This window comes from Silene latifolia, unplaced genomic scaffold, assembly GCF_048544455.1.
Source record: "Silene latifolia isolate original U9 population unplaced genomic scaffold, ASM4854445v1 scaffold_141, whole genome shotgun sequence".
In the NCBI taxonomy this organism is placed as follows: Eukaryota; Viridiplantae; Streptophyta; class Magnoliopsida; order Caryophyllales; family Caryophyllaceae; genus Silene; species Silene latifolia.
Window position 1 is genome coordinate 569,077 of NW_027413135.1, and position 23,327 is coordinate 592,403.

At 39.9% G+C, this 23,327-nt stretch overlaps 2 protein-coding genes and 1 pseudogene across 2 annotated transcripts; 1 reads left to right on the forward strand and 2 right to left on the reverse strand.

The window, feature by feature from the left end:
- Positions 1–1,131: 1,131 nt before the first annotated feature.
- LOC141637729 (cytosolic sulfotransferase 8-like) lies at positions 1,132–2,468 on the forward strand (annotated as a pseudogene).
- Positions 2,469–4,091: 1,623 nt separating this feature from the next.
- Positions 4,092–20,813, reverse strand: LOC141637739 (uncharacterized). The gene is made up of 3 exons (XM_074447183.1): positions 20,402–20,813; positions 19,482–19,606; positions 4,092–4,574 (listed from the first exon to the last, which is right to left on the reverse strand). The coding sequence occupies exons 1-3, from the start codon at positions 20,718–20,720 to the stop codon at positions 4,368–4,370; spliced, it is 651 nt and encodes a 216-aa protein (XP_074303284.1). The 5' UTR covers positions 20,721–20,813; the 3' UTR covers positions 4,092–4,367.
- A 785-nt stretch (positions 20,814–21,598) lies between these two features.
- On the reverse strand, positions 21,599–22,837 carry LOC141637730 (uncharacterized). Its single transcript, XM_074447172.1, has 3 exons — positions 22,397–22,837; positions 22,106–22,289; positions 21,599–21,978 (listed from the first exon to the last, which is right to left on the reverse strand). The coding sequence occupies exons 1-3, from the start codon at positions 22,835–22,837 to the stop codon at positions 21,599–21,601; spliced, it is 1,005 nt and encodes a 334-aa protein (XP_074303273.1).
- Between the last annotated feature and the right edge of the window lie 490 nt (positions 22,838–23,327).

The window sequence follows — 23,327 nt, forward strand, 5'->3', positions numbered from 1 at the left end:
AACTTTATTTTCCATCAATTAAACTCGGTTTTAGGCGTTAGGTAATGACTTGGACGCAGAACAAACCTGGGTCATTTATTATCCCATGACATAAGGACTCTTTTAGGCTGAATATCCATCTCGATCCTAATATTTATTGATATATATGGGCTAAAAAAATTTTGACGGAAAATTTATTGATTCCTTGCCAAATTATCACGTCCAAAGATGGATATTGAGCCTAATAAAATCCTTATGTCATGGGATGATAAATGACAAGCTTGATTACGCGTCCAAGTAATCACTTAACGCTTAAAACCGAGTTTAATTGACGGAAAATAAAATTTAGGGGTACACTTAGTGATAATGACAACAATTAGGGGTACCATGTATGTTTTAAAAAGTGTAGGAATACCATGTAGAAAGTCAAAAAATTGAGGGGTTCTATGTAGAATATTCCTTAAATCAATTAGTTAGTGTTCATCAAATTTTTGGGTTTGGCCCAAAGGGCAAGACAAGGAAAAGGAGAGAGCTAATGATTTGATGATAAGTTGACGAAACTTATTGTAGAGTATCAAATTGTTAAGCAAAAATAATTCCAAAATAAAAAGATAAACAGTTGACTGAGACACCCAAAATGAAAAAGGAAACAAATGACCGGGACGGAAGGGTAATGGACCAAAGCAAATGACTCCTAAATGTTCATGCAGTTCTTACTCTCGTGAAACAGTTGGTTTTTCTTGTGACGGTCACAAATGTGACCACTTTAAGATAAAAAATAAAAAGTAACCATTCATAAGAGATTACCTATTAAATAATGATCATATTTTCTCATTAAAATAATCACATTTGAGTTGGGACGAAAAAGAGCCCGTCACATATGAGAATTTGCAATCGTGAAATAGGATCAAGTATCAATCATTGCAACTCTCAACACAATTTCACTACAGAAAAAAGAACTTATTTGTAATATTACCAAAGGGTAATATTGTTACTGTATGAGAATTTGTTTCCTTAAAGAAGCCAATAATTTGAGTTAAGATCTATTGAATGCTACCTTTCACCTAACAAGGATTTGTTCCATGTCATGTAAGTTGACTATGAATAATCAGTCGCACTTTCTGAATGAGCAAGGAGAAAAGAAGAGCAACCAATTTAATCATTTTACCAAAATGGAAGAATAATGAGTCAATTTAATTTTACTTCATCGAATTCATAAAGTGTAAAAATGACTACATAACTAAATGAATAAATTAACTCCAAAACTAATTTCCACACTCTTTCCCTTGTATAATTATAGAGGGCAGAGTTGGGAAGTCACCATCCGATACATTGAATGCGCCAAAACAGAGCTCTAAGGTTCCAGAGACATCCTTAAATATCAGACTTACAGAGCATAACTAGATTAAACCAGAATGAATCAAGATCAGGCAGAAGAAGAAATACTTGTGCCCAAACAGGAAGTTCAACACATGATCCAATGTCTTCCCAAGGCTACTTACATAGGCACTAAGCTACTCATGTATCAAGGCACATGGTACCATGACGGCCACATTAAGAACGTCCTTGCCTTTCAAAGGCACTTCCAAGCTCGAGACACCGATCTCATCATCACAAGCCTACCTAGGACTGGGAGCACATGGTTAAAGTCTATGCTCTTTGCCATAGTCAACCGTAAGCACCACACCAGTAATCAAAGTCCCCTACTTGTTAATCACCCACATGAGCTAGTGTATAGCTTAGAGACTGATGTCTACGCTGACGCCTTTGTCTACCCTCGCCCACACCATCTTAGCGAGCTTCCCTCGCCTAGGCTTCTTAGTACCCACTTATCCTGCACCTCACTTCCCGAGTCAATCAATACTTCAGATTGTCGAATTTTGTACATTAGCCGGAACCCATTGGATATGCTTGTATCCCTATATTACTTTTCTATGAATGTTATTAGAAAGTACCTTTCGGCAAATATTTGGAGGCGGATAATGGGGGTGTTTTATAAACCTCCGAGCATGGAGGATTTCTTTCAAGCTTTATATGATGAGAAATTTCCATTTGGACCTTTTTTCGAGCACGTAATTGGGTATTGGAACATGAGTTTAGAGCGGCCAGACAAGGTCTTGTTCCTTAAGTATGAAGACATGAAGGAAGATCCATCGCTTCACTTGAAGAAATTGGCTGAATTTGTGGGTGTGCCGTTTTCTGACCAAGAGGAAACAGAAGGAGTCATAACACAAATAGTAGAGATGTGCAGCATTAAGAATATGAAAGAGTTGGAGGTTAATAATAGTGGGGTGATCAACAAACTGTTTGAGAAGAAAGCCTATTTTAGGAAAGGAATGGTAGGAGATTGGACACATCATCTTAGTCCTGCCATGGTAGAGAGCATGACGAAACTTATGGCTGAAAAATTTGAGGGAACTGGTTTGACCTTCAAATTGGCTTTATAACTCTTCCCGGGTTTAGTTCAGTTCATTTTATGCGCTAGTTAGTTCAAATTGGTTTCCTGGCTTTTCATGGGTCACTTTATAAGTTCATAAATGTATTTTTCAGTCTCGTGCAAGAATTTATAACCGTTCCTAAAAGCAGAAGGAATTCTCATAACTCAACAAATAGCCTATTACTACAAATACTGTTTTTCATTTGAAGGAGCAGAAAGATAACCGTTGAGTGTTGATCTGTATAAATAAATAAATGTAATTGGGAAAAACAGTATGCTAGCTAAAAAATAGTACAAAACATACCCGGAATAAGGTTTAAATTGCAAGGCACAACTGCTTCATCAAGTTTAGCATTAGCTTTCAGAATTCAACTCCAGTGCCACTGGGGTGGAAAAATAGAAACCCAGCTTTAGTTTAAGATGAATCGAACCGGAGTATTTGTATCCCTAAAAAGAGTGAATCCAAATGAATGGGAAATGTACTGAATCCAAATGAATGGAACGAGTAATATTCTACAGAAGTAAAGAAGAAATTAACGATTACAAAGTACATACCCGCAATCAAGTTGCTATCATAGAGCATAACTGCTTCCACTGGTCAACGCACAGCATGCAAATATGCAATATGAAGGACATTCCATGGCAATTGAACTGTAAAAACAGGATTGTCACCAGACTCGCCACTACCCAAGTTCGTCCTCTTGAACATTCAATAGGAGTTAGACCGAGATTGCACTTACGAGCATAAGCATGAGCTTGATGTTATTTGGAGTGAAGCCAAATCGAAAATGAGCACCTCTCATACAAGTTAAAAGTTACATAAGCGATAGGTCCAAGAATCTCGGATCTAATGTCTCAAAGTGCGCTCTAGCCGGAAAGCTACCGTAATGGTCTCTATTTCCCCACAATAACAATAACAATAACAAGTACGGAGTACAATTTAGTTTTCTAATGTGATGTTACAACGCAACATTACTCACTGCCTCACTAATCTAGTTGTGCTTCTAAATAGCGTGATGTAACAATTAGACATTATTGTGATTCTTGATGTACAGTAGGCTTTTTTTTTTTAATATCATCATCCAAAAATAGTTTCTTTGTGTGTTCAACCCACAGGTAAGGTTGCATAATCCAACCTTCCTTACCTGCATCAGGTGAGAACCTTGTATCAATTGTGTTATTTTCTTGTTATATAGAGCAAATTTGGGATGCTAACACAACTTATGGTCAAACGACGTTAGTGGGTTGAAAGAGGGGGTAATGGCGGAACTATTACTCCCATATTGCGGTAATATATTACCGTAGGGAGGAGGTGTAGCTACTACCCCCAAACCATTGTCCTTCCTTAATTCAACCCTCAGTTACTTTTCTCCATTACCTGGTAACAATTATAATCCTAAGCAAGCCCTAATTTCTGAATGTTTCTCCACCAAAACGTCCAAATATATTGGTAAATTGGAAAATTGCCTGACCAACTTATTTGTTACAGCATGTCTTGCTCCAATCGCCACAAAAAGAGGAAAGCCGGAAAGAGATATTTTGTCATTGCTGTAAGGTTACAGGAGCAAAATATATATCTCGATTCTCGACCACTTCCCCCCAGTCCCAATATCAGAGTGAGAATGACATAGAATGAAAAAAAAAAATGGACATGTTGTTCCATTAATCAGCGACATTTTTGCGAAATGAACAGCATGACCAGCGGTCCAACATTTGATAAAACAATTGATGTTAAACATATACTACATTGGTTCCAAAGCAACTAGATGACGTAAACCAACGAAAAATGTAGGCTGTTGTTTCCAATGAGAGAAAAGTCGTACTTCCTAGCCGCATCATGTAGAAAATGCCAGAAGCATGTAAGTTATTTCTAGCTAATGAAAGGCTTCACTAGAAATATTTCCCTTAAAAAATAAAAAATAAAATTAGAATGCACAATAAGATGACATACTTAAAGATCATTCCAAATGTTAAAAGCAGTGCCAGAACTGTTATAATTGGCAATACCATCTTGGCACCCTAAAAGAAAAGCTGTCCTTACAGGATCAACATTCACCATAGCATGGGCTGTCCCACTTGGGCTACCAGCAACAGCAACCTCGTCTTCTGCGATTATCACTTCAGCATAACCCTGGCCAACTACTTCACTGTTCTCCAGCTGTGATGTACAGATGATTCAATGCAAATAAGTGTCGGAAGAACAAGGTGAATCAGTTTGAAAATGTATTAGACAAAGAAAACATGTTTCAAAATGACTGACAAGTTAATGCCTTGCTCACAACCTCAAAAGCCACGAAACATGGATTTAAATATCCACAACCATACTGAAACTCAACCGAGTTATCAATGTTTTGAAGGTTACCGCCACTGCATTTTGAGGCGATATTGGATATATCTATTGCGAAACAACCGAGATCAAAAACCAGTTTCGAAATTAAGTCTTAAACCAAGATTTAATACCATGCCAAGAAAGGATTCCAACAAATGGGTAGCAATTTGAAGGCCAGAAGAATGTCAGTCAGTGTTCAGTGTAAAGTCTACAGAAGCCGTACATGACGTCTCATGATAGTCACGTATTGTGTCGGTCTAAGAGGGCGATTTTATCACCCTCGTGTCTTTTAATATGGGTCTTTTGGTACACTTTTCCTAACAATTGGCAATCGGTTGTATGGTGGTAACTTGTGCATTTTTACTCGGTCGGGCACTCAATCCTTATGCATGGAACCCGAGTGGCATTAAAGCACCTTTCAAAGGTCAAGGCAAAGCACAAAAGGATCACTTGTAACCCGGAAATCAATTGGGAGAAGTAAGAATGAAGACTAGAAGAAATGAAGGCTATTGTAGAGGTCTAGCTCGTGGGAAAAAGAAGTTCAGATTTGCGAGATCAGTGCGCAGCACACAAGAAAAACAGTCAGGTGCGCAGTGCGCCAAAATGCGCAGCATGAACAAAGTGTTGCGCAGCTCAAGGCAGCCTCTGCGCAGCTGCGATCCTCGCTTTACGGGTTTTTCTAATCTTCTTCGTGGGCTTGTTAAGTGGAAATCTTTCTAGGTTTTCGTGAAGGCCTATAAATACCCGAGAGTTTGAAGACCTGGGATCATCACCTACCATCATATCATCTCTTTTAATCTCATTCTTAGGGTTTAATCTTGTAACAATTAAGAAGGCTATTTCCATTTCAAGTTGTAATCTTTCTTTGTTTTTGGGTTTTATGAAGACTATGGAAGGCTAGTTCTTCCCTTGCTTGATGTAATTTGATCAAAGTATCCAACTTTGGTAATTGTAAGACTCTTAAACCTCTCTTTATTTATCTAAAGTTCTTTCCTTGTGCTTAATTTCTTTTGTTGAGTAATTGAATGTTTGGGTTGGCCATCCTTGCATGTTATTTACTTGACTAGTGCAAATCCTAATGAAATGGTTTAATTTAGTTGGGATTGTTGAAGCAAATTTGTTGTTAGTTGATTTGGTTTAAAGGATTCTTACAACAAATAGGAAAGTTCTTGTCTTTTGCTCATTTGTATGGTTTAATCTCATGAGGAATTGATCCTAGCTTCATCTTTTGGTAAAATCTTAATGCTCATGCTTAGTCTCTTTTCATGGTTTAATGATTTGTTGCTTAAGCTTGAAGGGTATGTGTAGATGGTTTAATTTACATGTATCAACATCTTGAGGTGATAGTAGTGGGTAGATAATTGTGAGAGAGTAAAAAGAGTCAAGCTTTACCATTGTTGGGTTACTAAGAGAGAATTACATCAAGTACTCCCCCTTACATTGAATCTTGCATACTAGTTGTTTGTAGAATTGTCTCAATAGGAAGATATTCAAGTTCTACTCATATTTCCATGTTTGTTTCTCAAAACCAATCTTTTTCCATCTATGTTTTCTACTAGTTGATCCTTGTTAATAGCCATTGTTTGTGATTATTTTCTTTTGTTAAGTTTAAATTGTCATTAGGCTCTTAATTAGTAAGTAGAGACCTACTTAATTGTCAATAGTTTACATTTCAAGTCTTTAGTCTTAACCCCTTCTCTTGGGTTCGACCCTTTACTTCCGCTTTACTATTGTTTTTATTGAAAGTTAGTAGAGTCAAAGTTTAGGCTATAAATTGTTAATTTGGTAGTTAATTCTAGTATTTTAACGACCTAGTTTTATCTTTACCAAATTTTGGCGCCGTTGCCGGGGAAGGGCAACATAGCTAGAACTTGAGTTTGTGAATTAATGTTTAGTTGTTTTATTACTCCTCTTGTTGTTCGAAGTAATAGGAAGTTCTAATTGGTTTGCTTAGTGCGAAGGTATATGTTTGGTTCCCCACAACACGGTGAATCAACTCCCGTGGAAGACGACGCTTTTGGGGCCTATTCTTGGCTATTCACTAACCCTTGGTACCGAAGGGCCCAAAGAGAGCATATAGTGGAAGAACCACCCTTAGAAACCCCTATTGAAGAAGACCCTATTGACGTGGAGCCAATGAAGTGGAATACCCTTCAACGGCGAATGATACTAGAACTATTAGGGAGCTCCGGCAAGAAATTATGACACTCAACCTCTTTGCATTGCCTACCCACCCATGGGGGCTAATGCCAACTTTGAATCAAGGGCTATTTCATTCACAACCTCCCAAAGTTTCACGGACATGCGGGGATGATCCAAATCGCCATCTTTCCGAATTCCATATGATGTGTGAGGGTGCAATTCCAAATGGTGTCACGGAAGATCAATTTAAGTTGAGAGCTTTCCCATTTTCACTTCAAGACGCGGCAAAAGATTGGTTGTTTTACCTTCAACCGGGTACAATCCGTACTTGGAAGGACATGAAGGCGGCTTTTCTTGAGAAATACTACCCCGACTCAAGACATAACCATGCAAAGAAAGCCATCACTTCTCCGGAGCAAGATGCAAGTGAGAGCTTATATGAGTATTGGGAGAGATTCAAGAAGCTAGTTGCTCAATGTCCTTACCATGGTCTTAGTGGTGATGACCTTTTGGTCAACTTTTGTGATGGCCTTACCGTACAATACCAAATCATGGTTAATTCCGCTACGGGTGGTGGAGTTGACAACTATTCCGCCAATGAGGCAAATGAGATCATAGAAAAGTTCGCAAAGCACAAGGAACTATGGAAGAAGCCGAGTGTCAAAGAATATTAACTCCATTGAGACATCCTCTCCTTCCTCCCACAAGCTTGAGAAAACCGTGGATGATCTCACAAAAATGGTTGCTCAACTAGTGGGGAACAATCAAGGAGGAGCACAAGGATCTAATGTGGAGTGTAATTTTTGTCAAGGGCCACACCCAATGGAAACTTGTCCCATCATGGAAGAGCAAGGAATAAGCAAGGAGAATGTGAGTGCCATGATGCACGGTCAATACAACTCTAGGAACCCCAATGGGGGAGGGTATTATAAGTATGATCCGAGCGGCAATACTTACAACATTGGGACAAGGGACCATCCAAACCTTAGTTGGGGAGGGGATACTTCCAAGAGCTTCCAAAATGGTCAATTCAACCACTTGAAGAACTCCAACTCTCAAGGACAAAACTCCAATTACCAAAGAAACAACAATCATCAACAAGCCAAGGGAGGATCCTTCCAATTTGGAAACCAAGGACACCAAGGGAATTTCCAAGGTAACCACAAGAACTTCCAACAAGGAGGGGACTCTTCCTCCCAAGGAAATGAAGATTTGTCTACAAATGAGATGTTTAAGATGATCATGAAAGGGCAAGCCGAAAATACCAAGAGATTTGACAAAATGGATGCGGACAAAATTTCAAGTGATGCTTTAGAGTGAAGAACTGAGATCCAACTCGCCAACTCGCACAAGAAATGGCCAAGAACAATCAAAGGAACTCTAACTCAATTCCATCTACAACATTTCCACCAAAGGAAAATGCAAGCTCCATGACTTTGAGAAAGGGGAGAACCCTAGAATCTCCCCCGAAGAAGAAGAGGAAGGCCAAGTCACACGAGAGGGTCATTGACATTCAAGAACAAATCAAGAAGAGCTAGTGGTTGAGAAAGAGAAAGAGACACCCTCAGAGCTAGTGGGGAAGAGGAGAAGACTCCTCAAGAATGACAAAGGAAAGAGTGAAAGCAACAAAACCAAGGATCATGTTGAGGAGATCGAGAGAGAATATGTTGTGGAGGTACCTTTTCCTAGTGCTCTCACACATTCTAAAAGTGTCGCAAGAGATGAGGATCTCTATGAAACTTTTAGGAAGTGTGAAGTAAATATCCCTTTGCTAAATCTTTTGAAAGGTGTGCCTAGGTATGCAAAGTTTCTCAAGGAACTTTGCACACCTAGGAGAAGCCCGAGGAAGGGAACCCAAAGAGTAAGGGTAAGTGAACATGTTTCCGCAATTTTTAAAAAATCACTTCCCAAAAAGTGTGGAGACCCGGGAATGTTCACCATACCATGCTCTATTGGGGACAAAAGTTTCACTCATGCTATGTTAGACCTTGGTGCATCAATCAATGTTATGCCATATGCCTCCATGAGACTTTGGGACTTCCACCATGAACAAAACCGATGTAGTGATCCAACTTCGGATCGCTCAAACATATACCCAAAGGGGATGGTGGAGGATGTGTTGGTAGAGGTAGATCACTTAACCTTCCCTACCGATTTCTATGTTCTTGACATGGAAGCCGACTCGAGGGCCACTCCCATCCTTTTGGGGAGGCCTTTCGCGAAGACCTCTAAAACCAAGATTGATGTGTCTAATGGGAACCTCACTATGGAATTTGATGGCAAGAAACTCACGTACAACATCTATGATGCTATGAAACAACCTAGTGATTCACATTCATGTTATTTCTTAGACATCATTGAACCAATTACCTCTCAAGTTTATATGTTGTGTCATAGGGACCCACTAGAGGTGGCCCTCACTAACAATGTCGAGAAGGAAGGGTTGCGTTTTTTGTTGTCTAATGATGTGCAAGAAAGTGTAGAAGAATTGGAAAAGGAAGAACCACTAGAAGAATCAAAAGTTGAAAAAGAAGTGAAAGAAATCAAGAAGGAATGTCGAGAACTGCGCGACTCGCAGACCCACAATGCGCGACTGCGCGATTCCCACCCCATCCGAGTCATGTTTTTCTTCCTACTCTTATGACAACCCGTCCCATTTTCTATCCTTAGAGGCCTCCCTTGAAAGGCCCCTTCCATCCATCATTAAGCCACCCACCCCCAACCTCAAACCACTCCCCAACAATTTGAAATACATCTTTTTTGGGGCAAATGACACTCTACCCCTCATAATTTCAAACCAACTTGAGGGTGAACAAGAGAGGAGGTGGTGGATGTTTTCAAAAGTATAAAGGAGCATTTGGATGGAGCATCGCGGATATCAAGGGGATAAGCCCAAGCACTTGTATGCACAAAATTCGATTGGAAAAGGATGCAAAACCCGTTCGACAACCACAACGAAGGCTTAATCCACCTATGATGGAAGTTGTCAAGGAAGAGATTATCAAACTTCTTCAAATGGGTATTATCTTTCCAATTAGTGACTCCCGAAACGGGTAAGTCCTACTCAAGTTGTGCAAAGAAGGGAGGGGTGACGGTAGTCAAAAACACTCAAGGGACATTGATCCCCACCCGTTTGCAAACGGGATGGAGGGTGTGTATTGATTATCGTCGCCTCAACCAAGTCACTTGGAAGGACCATTCCCCCCTACCCTTTCTAGATCAAATGCTAGAGAGGTTAGGTGGGAAAGAGTATTATTGCTTTTTGATGGATATTAGGGTATTTTCAAATCCCCATTCACCCGGAGGATCAATCCAAAACAACCTTTACTTGCCCGTTTGGTACTTACGCTTACCGCCGCACGCCTTTTGATTGTGCAATGCCCCCGTGACTTTCCAACGATGCATGATGAGCATTTTCTCGGACTATGTGGAGCGTATCTTGGAAGTTTTCATGGATGACTTCACCATCCATGGGGACTCATTTGACTCGTATCTAGACCACCTCGCTATGGTCCTATCACGGTGCATAGACTCTCACCTCATTTTAAATTCTGAAAAGTGTCACTTGATGGTGAGTAGTGGAATCGTGTTAGGACACATAGTGTCGAAAAGAGGGATTGAGGTGGATACGGCAAAGGTGGATGTGATTAAAACCTTACCGTATCCATCTAATACTCGAGACGTGAGGTCGTTCTTGGGCCACGCGGGTTTTTATCGAAGGTTTATTAAAGATTTCTCCAAAATCGCTTAACCCTCAGGCAAACTTTTGCACAAGGATGTGGAGTTCGTGTTTGATGATCATTGTAGGAAAGCATTTGACTTGTTGAAGGAAAGACAGATCGGCCCCAATCATTCAAGCACCCAGTGGGATCGGCCTTTTGAGATCACCGACCGTCTGGCGATTTTGCCATTGGAGCCGTATTGGGACAAAAGGACGACAAAGCTTCATATGTGATTCAATATGCTTCATCTCTCTTGAATGATGCTCAACGAAACTACACCGTCACCGAGAAGGAATTCTTGGCGGTGGTTTACGCTAGAGAAGTTCCGCTCATACTTACTAGAGTCAAGGTGATTTGTCTATACCGATCACAAATCCATCACTCAACTTGTGAGCAAGAAGGACTCCAAACCAAGATTAATGAGGTGGGTTCTCCTACTACTTAGTGAGTTTCGATAGAGATAAGAGAGAAAAAGGGATTCGCAAATGTGGTGGCCGACCACCTAAGTCGACTACAACTTAATGATCAACAAATGCAACGAATGGGGGTAGTCGATGGGAGTTTGCCTCATGAATCTCTTTATAGTTTGAGGGACGGAGCCGTGGTCACGAATACGTAATACGCTCGATACGAATTGAATACGAATCTGGTCGCGATTCGCTTTATTGAGCGTATCCGATACGTTAGCGTATTAAAAATAATATAATTCGCTAATTCGTATCGATTCGCTTAATGTACAAAACAAATAAAATAAAAAATATTTTTGGATATTCATGATTGAAAATATAAAAAAAAAAGCAAAAGTCAAATTTTTTTCCAATAATCGTATTCCAACTTCCAATCACATTAATAAAATATCAATAAAACAAAAAAATCTTTACAGTTCCCAATAAAGACTTTTCTACCCAAATTACCAATTCCCATAAACTTCTTCATCGCCTTCATCCGTTGATCTCCTTCGATCTCCTTCCCAATACCCATAAACTTTTATCGTTCATCTCCTTCCTTCATCCGTTCATCTCCTTCCCAATACCCATAAACTTTTTTTCTTCATCTTGAAATGACCTTGAGCCTTCATCTTCTTCCTTAATCCTCCATGCTCGTCATTCATCAATGGTGACCAACGACTTCATCTTCTTGCTTGATCCTCCTTCATCTCAATTTCCTTTGAATCATTTCCATTTTCCACCATATCAAAATGTAAGTATCTTTCATTATCGAACTTTTTTTTCGCTTTTTCTTGTTTTTCGCACAAGATTCGATTCGCTCCATCGAGCGAATTCGACGATATTAGGCGAATCGATACGCTAACGAATCCCGAATTGATACGATCGTATTGATTCGCGATTCGCTAGGGTCTAGAGCGAATTAGGCAACCCTGGACGGAGCCATGGTATGCCAACTTGGTAAACTACATGGTCACCAAGAAGTTTCCCACCTCTCTTTCATCTAGTCAAAGGAACAAGATCAAGTCCGATTCTCGGTTCTATATATGGGATGAGCCATATTTGTGGAAAATGTGCCAAGACCAAGTCATCCGCCGTTGTGTGCCGGATGTAGAAATCCCGTCCATCCTAAAGCATTCGTACGAGTACGCTTGTGGGGTCACTTGGGGCGCAAAGAACGGCACGTAAAATCCTTCGAGTGCGGTTTTTATTGGCCCAAGTTGTTTAAAGATGCTCATATCTTCGTTACTACTTGTGATAGATGCCAACGATTCGGCAACATATCACGTAGGAACGAAATGCCCCAACAACCGATGCTCTACTTGGAAATTTTTGATGTTTGGGGAATAGACTTCATGGGGCCATTCCCTAACTCCTATGGATACATCTACATCCTCTTGGCGGTCGACTACGTGTCTAAGTGGATGGAAGCCATCCCCACAAAATGTGATGATGCAAAGACGGTGCAAGCATTTGTCAAAAGCAATATATTTTCAAGATTCGGCTTCCCAAAAGCCATTGTGAGTGATAGGGGGACTCATTTTTCAGAAACAAGGTGATCTCAACCTGCTTCAAAAATATGGTGTGCTTCACAAAGTTTCTACGGCATATCACCCCCAAACAAATGGCCAAGCTTTTAAGTTTCTAACCGGGAGGTTAAACACATCTTGGAAAGAACGGTCAATCCCGACCGCAAGGATTGGAGCAAGAGGCTTGAAGATGCTCTATGGGCTTATAGAACGGCCTATAAGACCCCAATCGACATGTCCCCATATAGGCTAATTTATGGGAAGGGATGCCACCTTCCCGTAGAGGTGGAGCACAAGGCCTATTGGGCAATTAAAGCTTTTAATCAAAATGTCGATGAGGCGGGATTGCACCGAAAGCTTCAAATACAAGAATTGGAAGAGCTTAGGCACAATGCCTATGACAATGCTAGCATCTACAAGGAAAAGGCTCGGTCTTGGCATGACAAGATGGTCACAAGACGAGTTTTCAAAGAGGGAGAAGATGTGTTGGTTTTTCAAAGTCGCCTCAAGAATTTTCCCGGCAAGTTGAGGTCAAAGTGGTTTGGACCCTACAAAGTCAAGAAGGTTTTTCCCCACGGAGCGGTGGAGGTTCAAGACCAGGCCTCGGGGAAGGTGATAAAGGTAAATGGGCATAGGTTGAAGAAGTACTACAAAGGAATCGAACTACGAGGTGAAGAGGATCTTCTTTTTAAGATCCAATTTATAAAGATTGATTCTCCAACTTTGACTAAGTCGAGCCATCGACGTTAAATAACGGCAAATTTGTAAATATTCTATCCCAATTTCATTGCTTTCTTAGAGTAGTTTATTTCCGCAATTTAATTCCGCAAATTTATTTACTCGCATGTTAATTTCCGTTGAATTAATACCATTTGCATTTGACATGTAAAAAGGCATTTGAGGTTTGTTTAATGATATAGTGATTTGCAAGAACCCTCTTGGAAGGCGTGCCCAAGCGGAGATGGGAGTCGGGTTTGATGAACAAAGTTATAGGAAGAGACCAAGGAAAAGAGAACAAGAAGAAATGGGAAAATTTTTGGCTAAGGAGTGAATTTGGAATTAAAAGAACAAGAGCCAAAACTGCGAAACATTCGCGCACTGCGCAAAAAGGCACGCAGTCAGTGCGCAAAATGCGCAGCAAGTACGGTGAATGCGCGACTGCGCGCACTCGCGCAGTCCGCCATCTCGTTTTCTTATCTTCTCTAATCCCGTGTTTCACCCTCATATTTCACCCCATTTCTTCGACAACACCCAAAACCCCCTCCTCTCATTCAACAAATTTTCAACCAAATCACTCCATATCAACAACAAACCTCCTCCTCATCACCAATTTCTTCACCAAATTCGTCCTTGACATCAAAAACACCATCAAATCTCCAATTTTCTGACAAAAGTCCCCAAATCTCCCAAACCCTAGAATTTTTCCGGGTTGAATTGAAGCTTGTTCAAGTGGATTTCTGGGTTTTAAAAGGGTTTTTATGCAACATTCAAGCAAGATTGAGGATTTTTTCGGGGAGGTATAACAACTTTCTTCACTATCCTTGTCTTATTTTTTTCAATTCGATTTCCTTTGAGTAGTTGAGTTGATTTCTTGCTTGTAATTGCTTGTTTGGGGATTGTTGGCAATCATTTTCTGTTAGAGAAGGCAAATATTCAACAAAATTACCTTAGATACACAATTTGGTGCTAGTGCACACAAGGTGTTTGTTGAATTGCCCCTTAGAAAAATTTTCAGATTTTTGGTTGTTGTAAGTGGTTGTTTTTGAAAATTTTTACAAAGAAAGCAAGATGGTTTTTGGTCTTGGAAAAGGGAAGTCTAAGAAGAAGGGGGAAGCCTCAAACCAACCTCCACCAAATGCACCACCCAAACCTTTTAAGGGGGATGAAGGGTTACCAAACAACATTAAGACTTACTTTAGGTTCCTTGAGAGTAAACCCCTCCCAATTTCCAAATTCCTTCACCCGGAAACCTTGAGGGATATGGGAATCCTTCGACCACACCTCGCCTTCCTCACTAAGGTGGGGTTAGAGAGGTACCTTACCCTTCAACCTCGCACCTACTCCGCTTACACCTTAGAATTCCTCTCGACCATCGAAATCACGGGGGAAAGAGGGAATGAAAGGGTGAACTTTAGGTTGAACAAAACTTGGCACACCATAACCTTTGAGCGGGTAAGGGAAATTTTGAGGATCACCAAACCACCCTCCCCAATAAACCTACCGGCACGGCCTTGGATGATTCTTGGTTTGGGCTCACAAGGAAAACACCCCGGACAAACAATGACAAAATAGCCTCAATCACAAACCCTCCCATCCGGATTCTCACCCGAATGATTTCATGCTTTTTCTTTACGATGGGGGAGCCTACCAAGCTCAATGATGGGGTCCGTGAGTGTTTGTGGGCGATGTTGCCCGAGGGGGAGGGAGTGCCGGATTGGGCAAGGCTTTTTGTGGTGGGTGCAACTAAGCAACGTGAAAAGAAAGGAAGTATAAATTGTGGAGGTTTGGTCACTCTTTTTGTGGCTAGTTTGGTTGGGGAAATTAGGACGAACAACCTCGTGTGTGGGGGAATCACCTCAACAATGAAGCGGGATTGGTGGAGTGTCACATGATTCATTCTTTGGACACGGTTCCATGGAGTTGTCATTGGTTGGGGGAGGGGGGTGTACCTTACATGAAGCTTCCCTTGAATGGCCCCCTCCCGAGTGGACCACGAGTCCGCGATTTCTTTTGTCCTCCCGAGGGCAACCTCCCTAACCCACCACCGCAACGAATGAGGAAGAGAAGAGCCGTTGAGCCTTCCCGAGGTCCCCAACAAGAAGAGGAAAGAGAAGTCGAGATTATTGAGGGGGGCTTCCATGAGACCCCACACATTCCGTCGACCTACCAACCGCCTCAAGACACTCCTATGTTTGAGGCCGAGGGTTCTTCAAGTACACCTTTACCACCATGGCAACACAAATTGTTTAAGTACTTTGAGGATACCCGGGGGACGTTGGAAACGATTAGTGGGAGGGTTGAGAGCTCCCATTCTTGGCAACAACAACAAACGCCAAGATTGGAGAGTTTTGATCAATTCCGAAGATCTTTTGAGGAGCATAGACGGTTGGGAGATGAGGCCGAAAAGGCCCAAAAGAAAATTCTTGACGACATTGCCAAGAGGCAAGAGGAGTCTCTAGCATGGCAACAACAATGTGCCAAAGCTTGGGCGGAAAATCAAGCTATGTGGCAAGCTCAAAACAAGTGGCGGGACGAAGTGAGTCAACAATTTGGGGTGCAAAACGAAAGGCACCACCAATACCTTGACGACTCCTACTATGACGCCAAAGCCCATGAAGACTCCTTTGGCCTTATTCAAGGCCTTTTCGGCATGACTCTTCACTCCAATGACCCAACCTATCAACCCACCATCGATGAGACTCAAGTTAATGCGGCCTACATAAGGGCCCAACAAGAAAGAGAAAGAAGAGAAAGAAGAAGAAAGAACCGGGGGGCATATGAGCAAGGCGAAGGCTCGGGCCCCTCCAACTAATTTTTTGAAGAAGTTGGCACTCCCTCACATTGAGGACAATGTGACATTTAAGTGTGGGGGAGTGAGAATTGTAACATATGTATATTGTCTTTCAAATGCAAATGCAAAAAAAAAAAAAAAAAAAAATCCCGGCTAGGTGAAAACCCACAAGGGTGGGCGCCTAGGCAAGATTGGGAAGGTGGCCGAGGACGGGATGAAAACCCGAAAGGGCATTCCGGGTAAAATGAAGAAATGAGTTGCGAGCCACCATGAGAGGAAAGGAAAAGCTAAGGCGAAAACCCGAAAGGGCACCTTAGGCAAAATGAGGGATTTTCACCAAAAAAATTGAAAAATTGAAAATTGTAACACCAAAAAGATGGAGGGATAAGAAGGGAGTGATAAGGAGGGTCTTGGAAGGAGGCTAGAATAGGATTTAATTTCTTTTTGAGTCACAAAACTTGTCCCAAATCGGTGGATTTTTGCTTTGGCTACTTTGGTTGTTGATTTATTTCGGAGTGTGGCCAACCAAGTAGCATGATCATACCTTGCTTGGAGTAATAAGGGGGTGATATAAGTGGTGAATTAGGAAGTTTTAGGAGTTGCTTAGGCCACTTTGCTTACACCTTGGGATAAGGTGAGAGTGGCCATCTCTTGTTGGTGATATAAGAAGGGTGGAGTTGAGTAATGAGTCGGAGTTGTGGTATGTTGTGTCTTTGTAAGAGGGAGTAATAAGGAGGGGGAGTGAGAGAAGAGAGTTTGTGAAACTTTGAGTCATGTCTTTTCTTTTTAATTGGTGGTTGTGTTTTGAGGGAGACATAAGAAGGAAGAGGAAAGGGAAGAGTGGTCATACTCTCCTACGCTCTCTTGTAGACTTCATGGTTGCTTGTTTCGGGTTTTGCTCGGGACTAGCAAAAGTCTAAGTGTGGGGAGTTTGATAGTCACGTATTGTGTCGATCTAAGAGGGCGATTTTATCACCCTCGTGTCTTTTAATATGGGTCTTTTGGTACACTTTTCCTAACAATTGGCAATCGGTTGTATGGTGGTAACTTGTGCATTTTTACTCGGTCGGGCACTCAATCCTTATGCATGGAACCCGAGTGGCATTAAAGCACCTTTCAAAGGTCAAGGCAAAGCACAAAAGGATCACAGAACCGGAAATCAATGGGAGAAGTAAGAATGAAGACTAGAAGAAATGAAGGCTATTGTAGAGGTCTAGCTCGTGGGAAAAAGAAGTTCGATTTGCGAGATCGTGCGCGACTGCGCAAGAAAAAGGTGGTCGCAGTAGTGCGCCAAAATGCGCAGCATGAACAAAGCCTTGCAGAAACTGCGCAACTCGCGCAGCCTCGCGATCCCTCGCTTTTACGGGTTTTTCTAATCTTCTTCGTGGGCTTGTTAAGTGGAAATCTTTCTAGGTTTTCGTGAAGGCCTATAAATACCCGAGAGTTTCAAGACCGGGATCATCACCTACCATCATATCATCTCTTTTAATCTCATTCTTGTGGTTTAATCTGAACAATTAAGAAGGCTATTTCCATTTCAAGTTGTAATCTTTCTTTGTTTTTGGGTTTTATGAAGACTATGGAAGGCTAGTTCTTCCTCGCTTGATGTAATTTGATCAAAGTATCCAACTTTGGTAATTGTAAGACTCTTAAACCTCTCTTTATTTATCTAAAGTTCTTTCCTTGTGCTTAATTTCTTTTGTTGAGTAATTGAATGTTTGGGTTGGCCATCCTTGCATGTTATTTACTTGACTAGTGCAAATCCTAATGAAATGGTTTAATTTAGTTGGGATTGTTGAAGCAAATTTGTTGTTAGTTGATTTGGTTTAAAGGATTCTTACAACAAATAGGAAAGTTCTTGTCTTTTGCTCATTTGTATGGTTTAATCTCATGAGGAATTGATCCTAGCTTCATCTTTTGGTAAAATCTTAATGCTCATGCTTAGTCTCTTTTCATGGTTTAATGATTTGTTGCTTAAGCTTGAAGGGTATGTGTAGATGGTTTAATTTACATGTATCAACATCTTGAGGTGATAGTAGTGGGTAGATAATTGTGAGAGAGTAAAAAGAGTCAAGCTTTACCATTGTTGGGTTACTAAGAGAGAATTACATCAAGTACTCCCCCTTACATTGAATCTTGCATACTAGTTGTTTGTAGAATTGTCTCAATAGGAAGATATTCAAGTTCTACTCATATTTCCATGTTTGTTTCTCAAAACCAATCTTTTTCCATCTATGTTTTCTACTAGTTGATCCTTGTTAATAGCCATTGTTTGTGATTATTTTCTTTTGTTAAGTTTAAATTGTCATTAGGCTCTTAATTAGTAAGTAGAGACCTACTTAATTGTCAATAGTTTACATTTCAAGTCTTTAGTCTTAACCCCTTCTCTTGGGTTCGACCCTTTACTTCCGCTTTACTATTGTTTTTATTGAAAGTTAGTAGAGTCAAAGTTTAGGCTATAAATTGTTAATTTGGTAGTTAATTCTAGTATTTTAACGACCTAGTTTTATCTTTACCATCTCACGTAAACAATACTCAATTAGACTTCAATTTACAGAGATAAACTTATATTCATTTTCCTTTCAACAGGCCAAATGTGAAATACTGCCATTCAAACCCATGTTACTCCGATATTCACTTTGGCCGTGTGCCATGTGTATGACACTTGAAGTATCCGACACGACACGACATTTCGACACTTCATCTTAGACCAAGAAATTGGAAATTTTGCGGAAAATAAGGCTACATGTCAGCTAAATGCATTTTCTCTATTATCTTCTCTCCCCTTTATGCAATAGAGCTTCTAACGCTTAAAGATTTGTTGTTAGCGCTTTCACTCTCAAAAGCAACATAGCAAAAATTATAGTACTACGTGAGAAGAACAATGAAATTTACAAGATTACTACGTGAATAGTTTCTAAATGGAACCAAAGACTCCCTATTCTTTGGCCTTAGGAAGTTGGGATATGATGTAGCAAAAAAAATGGGTCACAAAACTATCTAACCTTATTATATCGTAAGGTATGAGTAAGCTAATAAAACCTAAACGTCATTTGTCATCTGGAAACAGTCTCGCCATAAGTAGAGCCTTTGAAGCCGAGGGCATTATTGTTGTGTCAGAACATAATGAAAAAGATCCATTTCCAATGCAGTAGTCTAGGTTTTTAAGTTCAAATATTATTTTAATATAGTAAAACAAAATGGCTTGTTCATTTCACAATCCTTTAAAAAGGTAATACTAGTGTAAAGATGCATCATAATAGAGTAACAAGGCATCAAATCAGAAGATTCCCCATGGTCTTTGACGATACATCTAAGATCACACAATACAACTTCACTTCATGACACTAACAAGATATATAATCCAGACGTCGATTCAACATTACCCTGAATTTGAGACGCGCTCCCCAAAGGATGAATGTCTCATTGCAAGTGTAGTGCCTGTGATTTCCCCTCATACCTCCTGGCCGAATTTCACCAACATGAACTGAAGCACAACTCACAGCCCCACCTAAGCAATCAAACAATAATCTTATTAGTTACGAGCCATAGCAATTGAATATATAGCAGATTGGCAGCAGTAAACCCATCAACAACTCCTCTCTATTTTTAACCCATCTCTTCAGTTAGTTCCTTACAAATACCAAACCACCACCACCACAACAACAACAACAACAACAACAACAACAACAACAGAAGACATTCAAGCTACCAATCACATCATGAGTAGCTCATCCACACGGATTGATGAGGTGTCAAAAGTTAGTTAGGATTTGTGTTTGTTTGAGAACACTTTGTATATAAGCATTTAGCTTTACATTTCAGCTTAAGTTATCAGATTGTAAAAACACACAAAAATATCTTCAATAATATACACTCCTTTATTTACCTCTGTTCTTCCATACATGAAGCTTGAGGTCCATCAATGGAGGTAGATCATTAGATCAGCTTTACAACAACAACAACAACAACAACAACAACAATGCCGATATTCGACAATACGACCTCAGTAAAATAATTCACATTCTTCATTTATTTGATTATTTCTACCAACTCAAGTATTAGAATTTCTTGTATGTTATCGGATTCAAGTCATAATATCATACTTAAATATCACAACTACATAGACTATTAATTGTCACTATTCTAATTGTCAACTGGTTAAGGCATCCACATTATCATCATAATTCGTAATACAAATGAAAATTTCAACTTTTTCTGTTAAAAATCATCGAACTTTCCAAGAATACTAATGAAAAACAGCCCCAGAAAAGAATACAGTAGAAAAAAAGAGGTAAGAAAATACCAGAAATACGAGCATCAAGGGCAGCAGAAATAGGATTAAGAAGCCAACCCCTTTTGTCTTTAGACAAATATGATGATGAAAACCTAACCAAATTAGCCTTTAAATCAATTTCTCTACTCCATTTTTGAGGGATTGAAGAAGAAGAATGCTGAAATCTGAGAGAAACCCATGTAAGAAAAATGAAGATTGTAAGCAAAACAGGGAAAGCTTGAGGCTTTTTCAACAGATTTAAGATTGAGATTAGTGAAATTAATTGGTTTTCTGGGTTTTGATGATTATTAATATTACTGCCATAAGAACTTCTTCTTGGATTCACCATTTTTGCATATAATCAACCATGTCTCATTTTATCACTGGAATGTCTCATTATTGGAGTCATTTTTTTGGGAAGAATGTAACTAATCTCAATTCAAACTCAAACTAGTTTTATGCCCGTGCAAATTGCAAATTGCAAATTGCAAATTGCAAATTGCAAATTGCACGGGGTTGTCGTTTAGGGTTGAAAAGTAGGGTTGTTAATAGGGGATGTTGTAGTATTAATTTCGGAATTCTAGAAGTGCAGAAAAAAGGTCTCAAAATTATACTCCCTCCATTCAACTCCACTTTGCAACTTTGGTTTTTACACGGATATTAAGGAGCGGATTTAAAAAAGTATTAAAAGTACATGGCAAAAGAGAAAGAAGAGGTTAAAAATATTAAAAAAACATAAATGTGGGGTTTTATGGTGAGTTAGTGTGGTGTTTGGGTGGCATTTTTTGTAAATAAAGATTTTTAATAAAGATAAAATTGTCATTTTTTTAGTCAAATAAGGAAACCTGTAAAGTGGAGTTGAATGGACGGAAATGAAATACATGTAAAGTGGAGTTGAATGGAGGGAGTAAGAGTTAACAAAAGTAGATAAATTGGAAAGAAATGAGTACAACAAAAAGCTGTTATGGGGTACAATCATAAGTTTTTTTGAAGGCTTTTTTTTCTTGAAGGCAAGTTAATTGAACTATAGCTTCTCAAAAACTTCTTTATACACTACGTTATTTGTTCTATTGGACACGCGTTTATCATTATCGCAAATCAGAATCTTCAATCTCTTTTTGCTTGTGACTCTTGAAATAGCGACATAGAGTTGACCGTGCGTAAACACCGACCTTGGAAGATAAAGCCCAACATGTGCTAGTGACTGTCCTTGGCTCTTATTTATTGTCATTGCAAAATATATTGAAACAGGGAATTGTCTTCTGTCAAACTGTACCAGGAACTTACTGGAATCAGAGGGAGTAAGTGCAATACGGCAATATGCACTTTATCGCCCTTATGACTACTACCCGATAAAACTGTTGCTCTAATCACACGTGATCCCAAATCTGCCACTATCAATCGAGTGTCGTTGCACAATCTGCGAGATTGGTCGATGTTTCGAAGAAGCATAACTACAGCACCAACCTTCAGCTTTAATTCGTGATTTGGAAGCGCCGAGCACTTAATAGAGTTAAGAAATTTTGTGGAGTACAAATCACGGACCCCAGTATTACTCTCATCTCTACTGACCTCGTCTGAGCTGAAGTAAATTTTCTTTGTTCCATCTATTCGAGATAATACATAGTCATTAATCAAATCAACGATCTCATGTGTAGGTGCAAGGATGGCCCTCTCCTGAAGATACTCAGGATTCGATAGTTGATTCTCGAGGGATTGGTAAATGGCATCTACAATCGACGCGATAGGATCTCCAGTGAATCAAAATGTCATTCAGCAACTCTAATTCAACTTCCCCATCATTCGGATCTCCAGCTACCCCGTCTCCAACTTTTAGTATCCATTCTGAATTTATCTGAGCAAGTTCGGAACACGAATCTCTGCCTCGAAAGCGCATGTTTTTTGTCAATTTCAACACCTTGTATGAATAAACAAATATGTAATTTATAAGGTCATATAAAGTAAAGTAAATTTTTAACCGTTACATATGGAATAGTTAATTCAAAACGTGCATTTTTTTCGTACCTTGCAAGTAGACCACAAATTTGAAGCACATAATGACGCATTCACGATTTCCGATCTGCTGCCTTTAGAGATAACGGGAAGTACTTGTCGAAAATCACCTCCAAATACGACAACCTTACCACCAAATGGTTGATTGGTATCTCCGTCGTTCGAAAAACGCATGACATTTCTTAAACTCCTGTCAACAGCCTCGAAAGCATATATGTGCGTCATTGGTGCTTCGTCCCATATAATGAGCTTTGTCCTAATTAAGAGTTCGGCTAAATCACTTCCTGGTTTAATCCTTGAACACGTAGAATTTTCAACTACATTAAGTGGGATACTAAGTCTCGAATGAGCAGTTATTCCACCGGGAAGTAAGGTAGCCGCAATGCCACTGGATTCTCCACACAGTTTCGCATGCTGAGATATAACGACAATCATGGAACCTCTATATCTCATCTATTTGGCCGGGATTCTCCTCGTTTCGACGACAATAAGAAGATTGCATTGTGGCTCGATGAGGCCCCTTATTTATGTACTTGAACAAATACTTGATTGATCGAGCTTGATTACACCATTCGACATTTATGTGGGCACGATATTTTAACAATAATTGCGCATTATATGGAATTACCCCCTCATTGCCAAGTTTTTGCGTCCACTCTTCACCACGGTAAATCTTTTCTCCCTCATCGTATATGCAGGATACTCGTCGTCGTCAACCGTTGTGCTTTCGATGCACCTCTTCGGAAAGTTTCTCGAACACTTAGATGCAACCATATACGGGCAAGTAGAGAAGTCTTTGCCACATGGACCGTGTATCATATTCTCCTTCACAAGAGCATATAACAAAGGGTTTTCATCAGGATCGGGTATCTCAGCACTAATAATTTTATCTACGTTTGCGGCCACCGGAAATTTGTCATCACGATGAAGAAATATTAGAATA

Excerpts from the sequence above, each read along its gene's own strand:
- LOC141637730 (XM_074447172.1), bottom strand. The coding sequence starts at position 22,837 with ATGAGATATAGAGGTTCCATGATTGTCGTTATATCTCAGCATGCGAAA. Across the intron at positions 22,290-22,396 it reads ATTTGTGGTCTACTTGCAAG|GTGTTGAAATTGACAAAAAA; the intron begins GTACGAAAAAAA and ends TATTCATACAAG. Across the intron at positions 21,979-22,105 it reads GAGATCCTATCGCGTCGATT|ATGGAACAAAGAAAATTTAC; the intron begins GTAGATGCCATT and ends TATCTCGAATAG.
- LOC141637739 (XM_074447183.1), bottom strand. The coding sequence starts at position 20,720 with ATGGTGAATCCAAGAAGAAGTTCTTATGGCAGTAATATTAATAATCAT. Across the intron at positions 19,607-20,401 it reads CCTTGATGCTCGTATTTCTG|GTGGGGCTGTGAGTTGTGCT; the intron begins GTATTTTCTTAC and ends TTGATTGCTTAG. Across the intron at positions 4,575-19,481 it reads GAGCGCGTCTCAAATTCAGG|CTGGAGAACAGTGAAGTAGT; the intron begins GTAATGTTGAAT and ends TGTACATCACAG.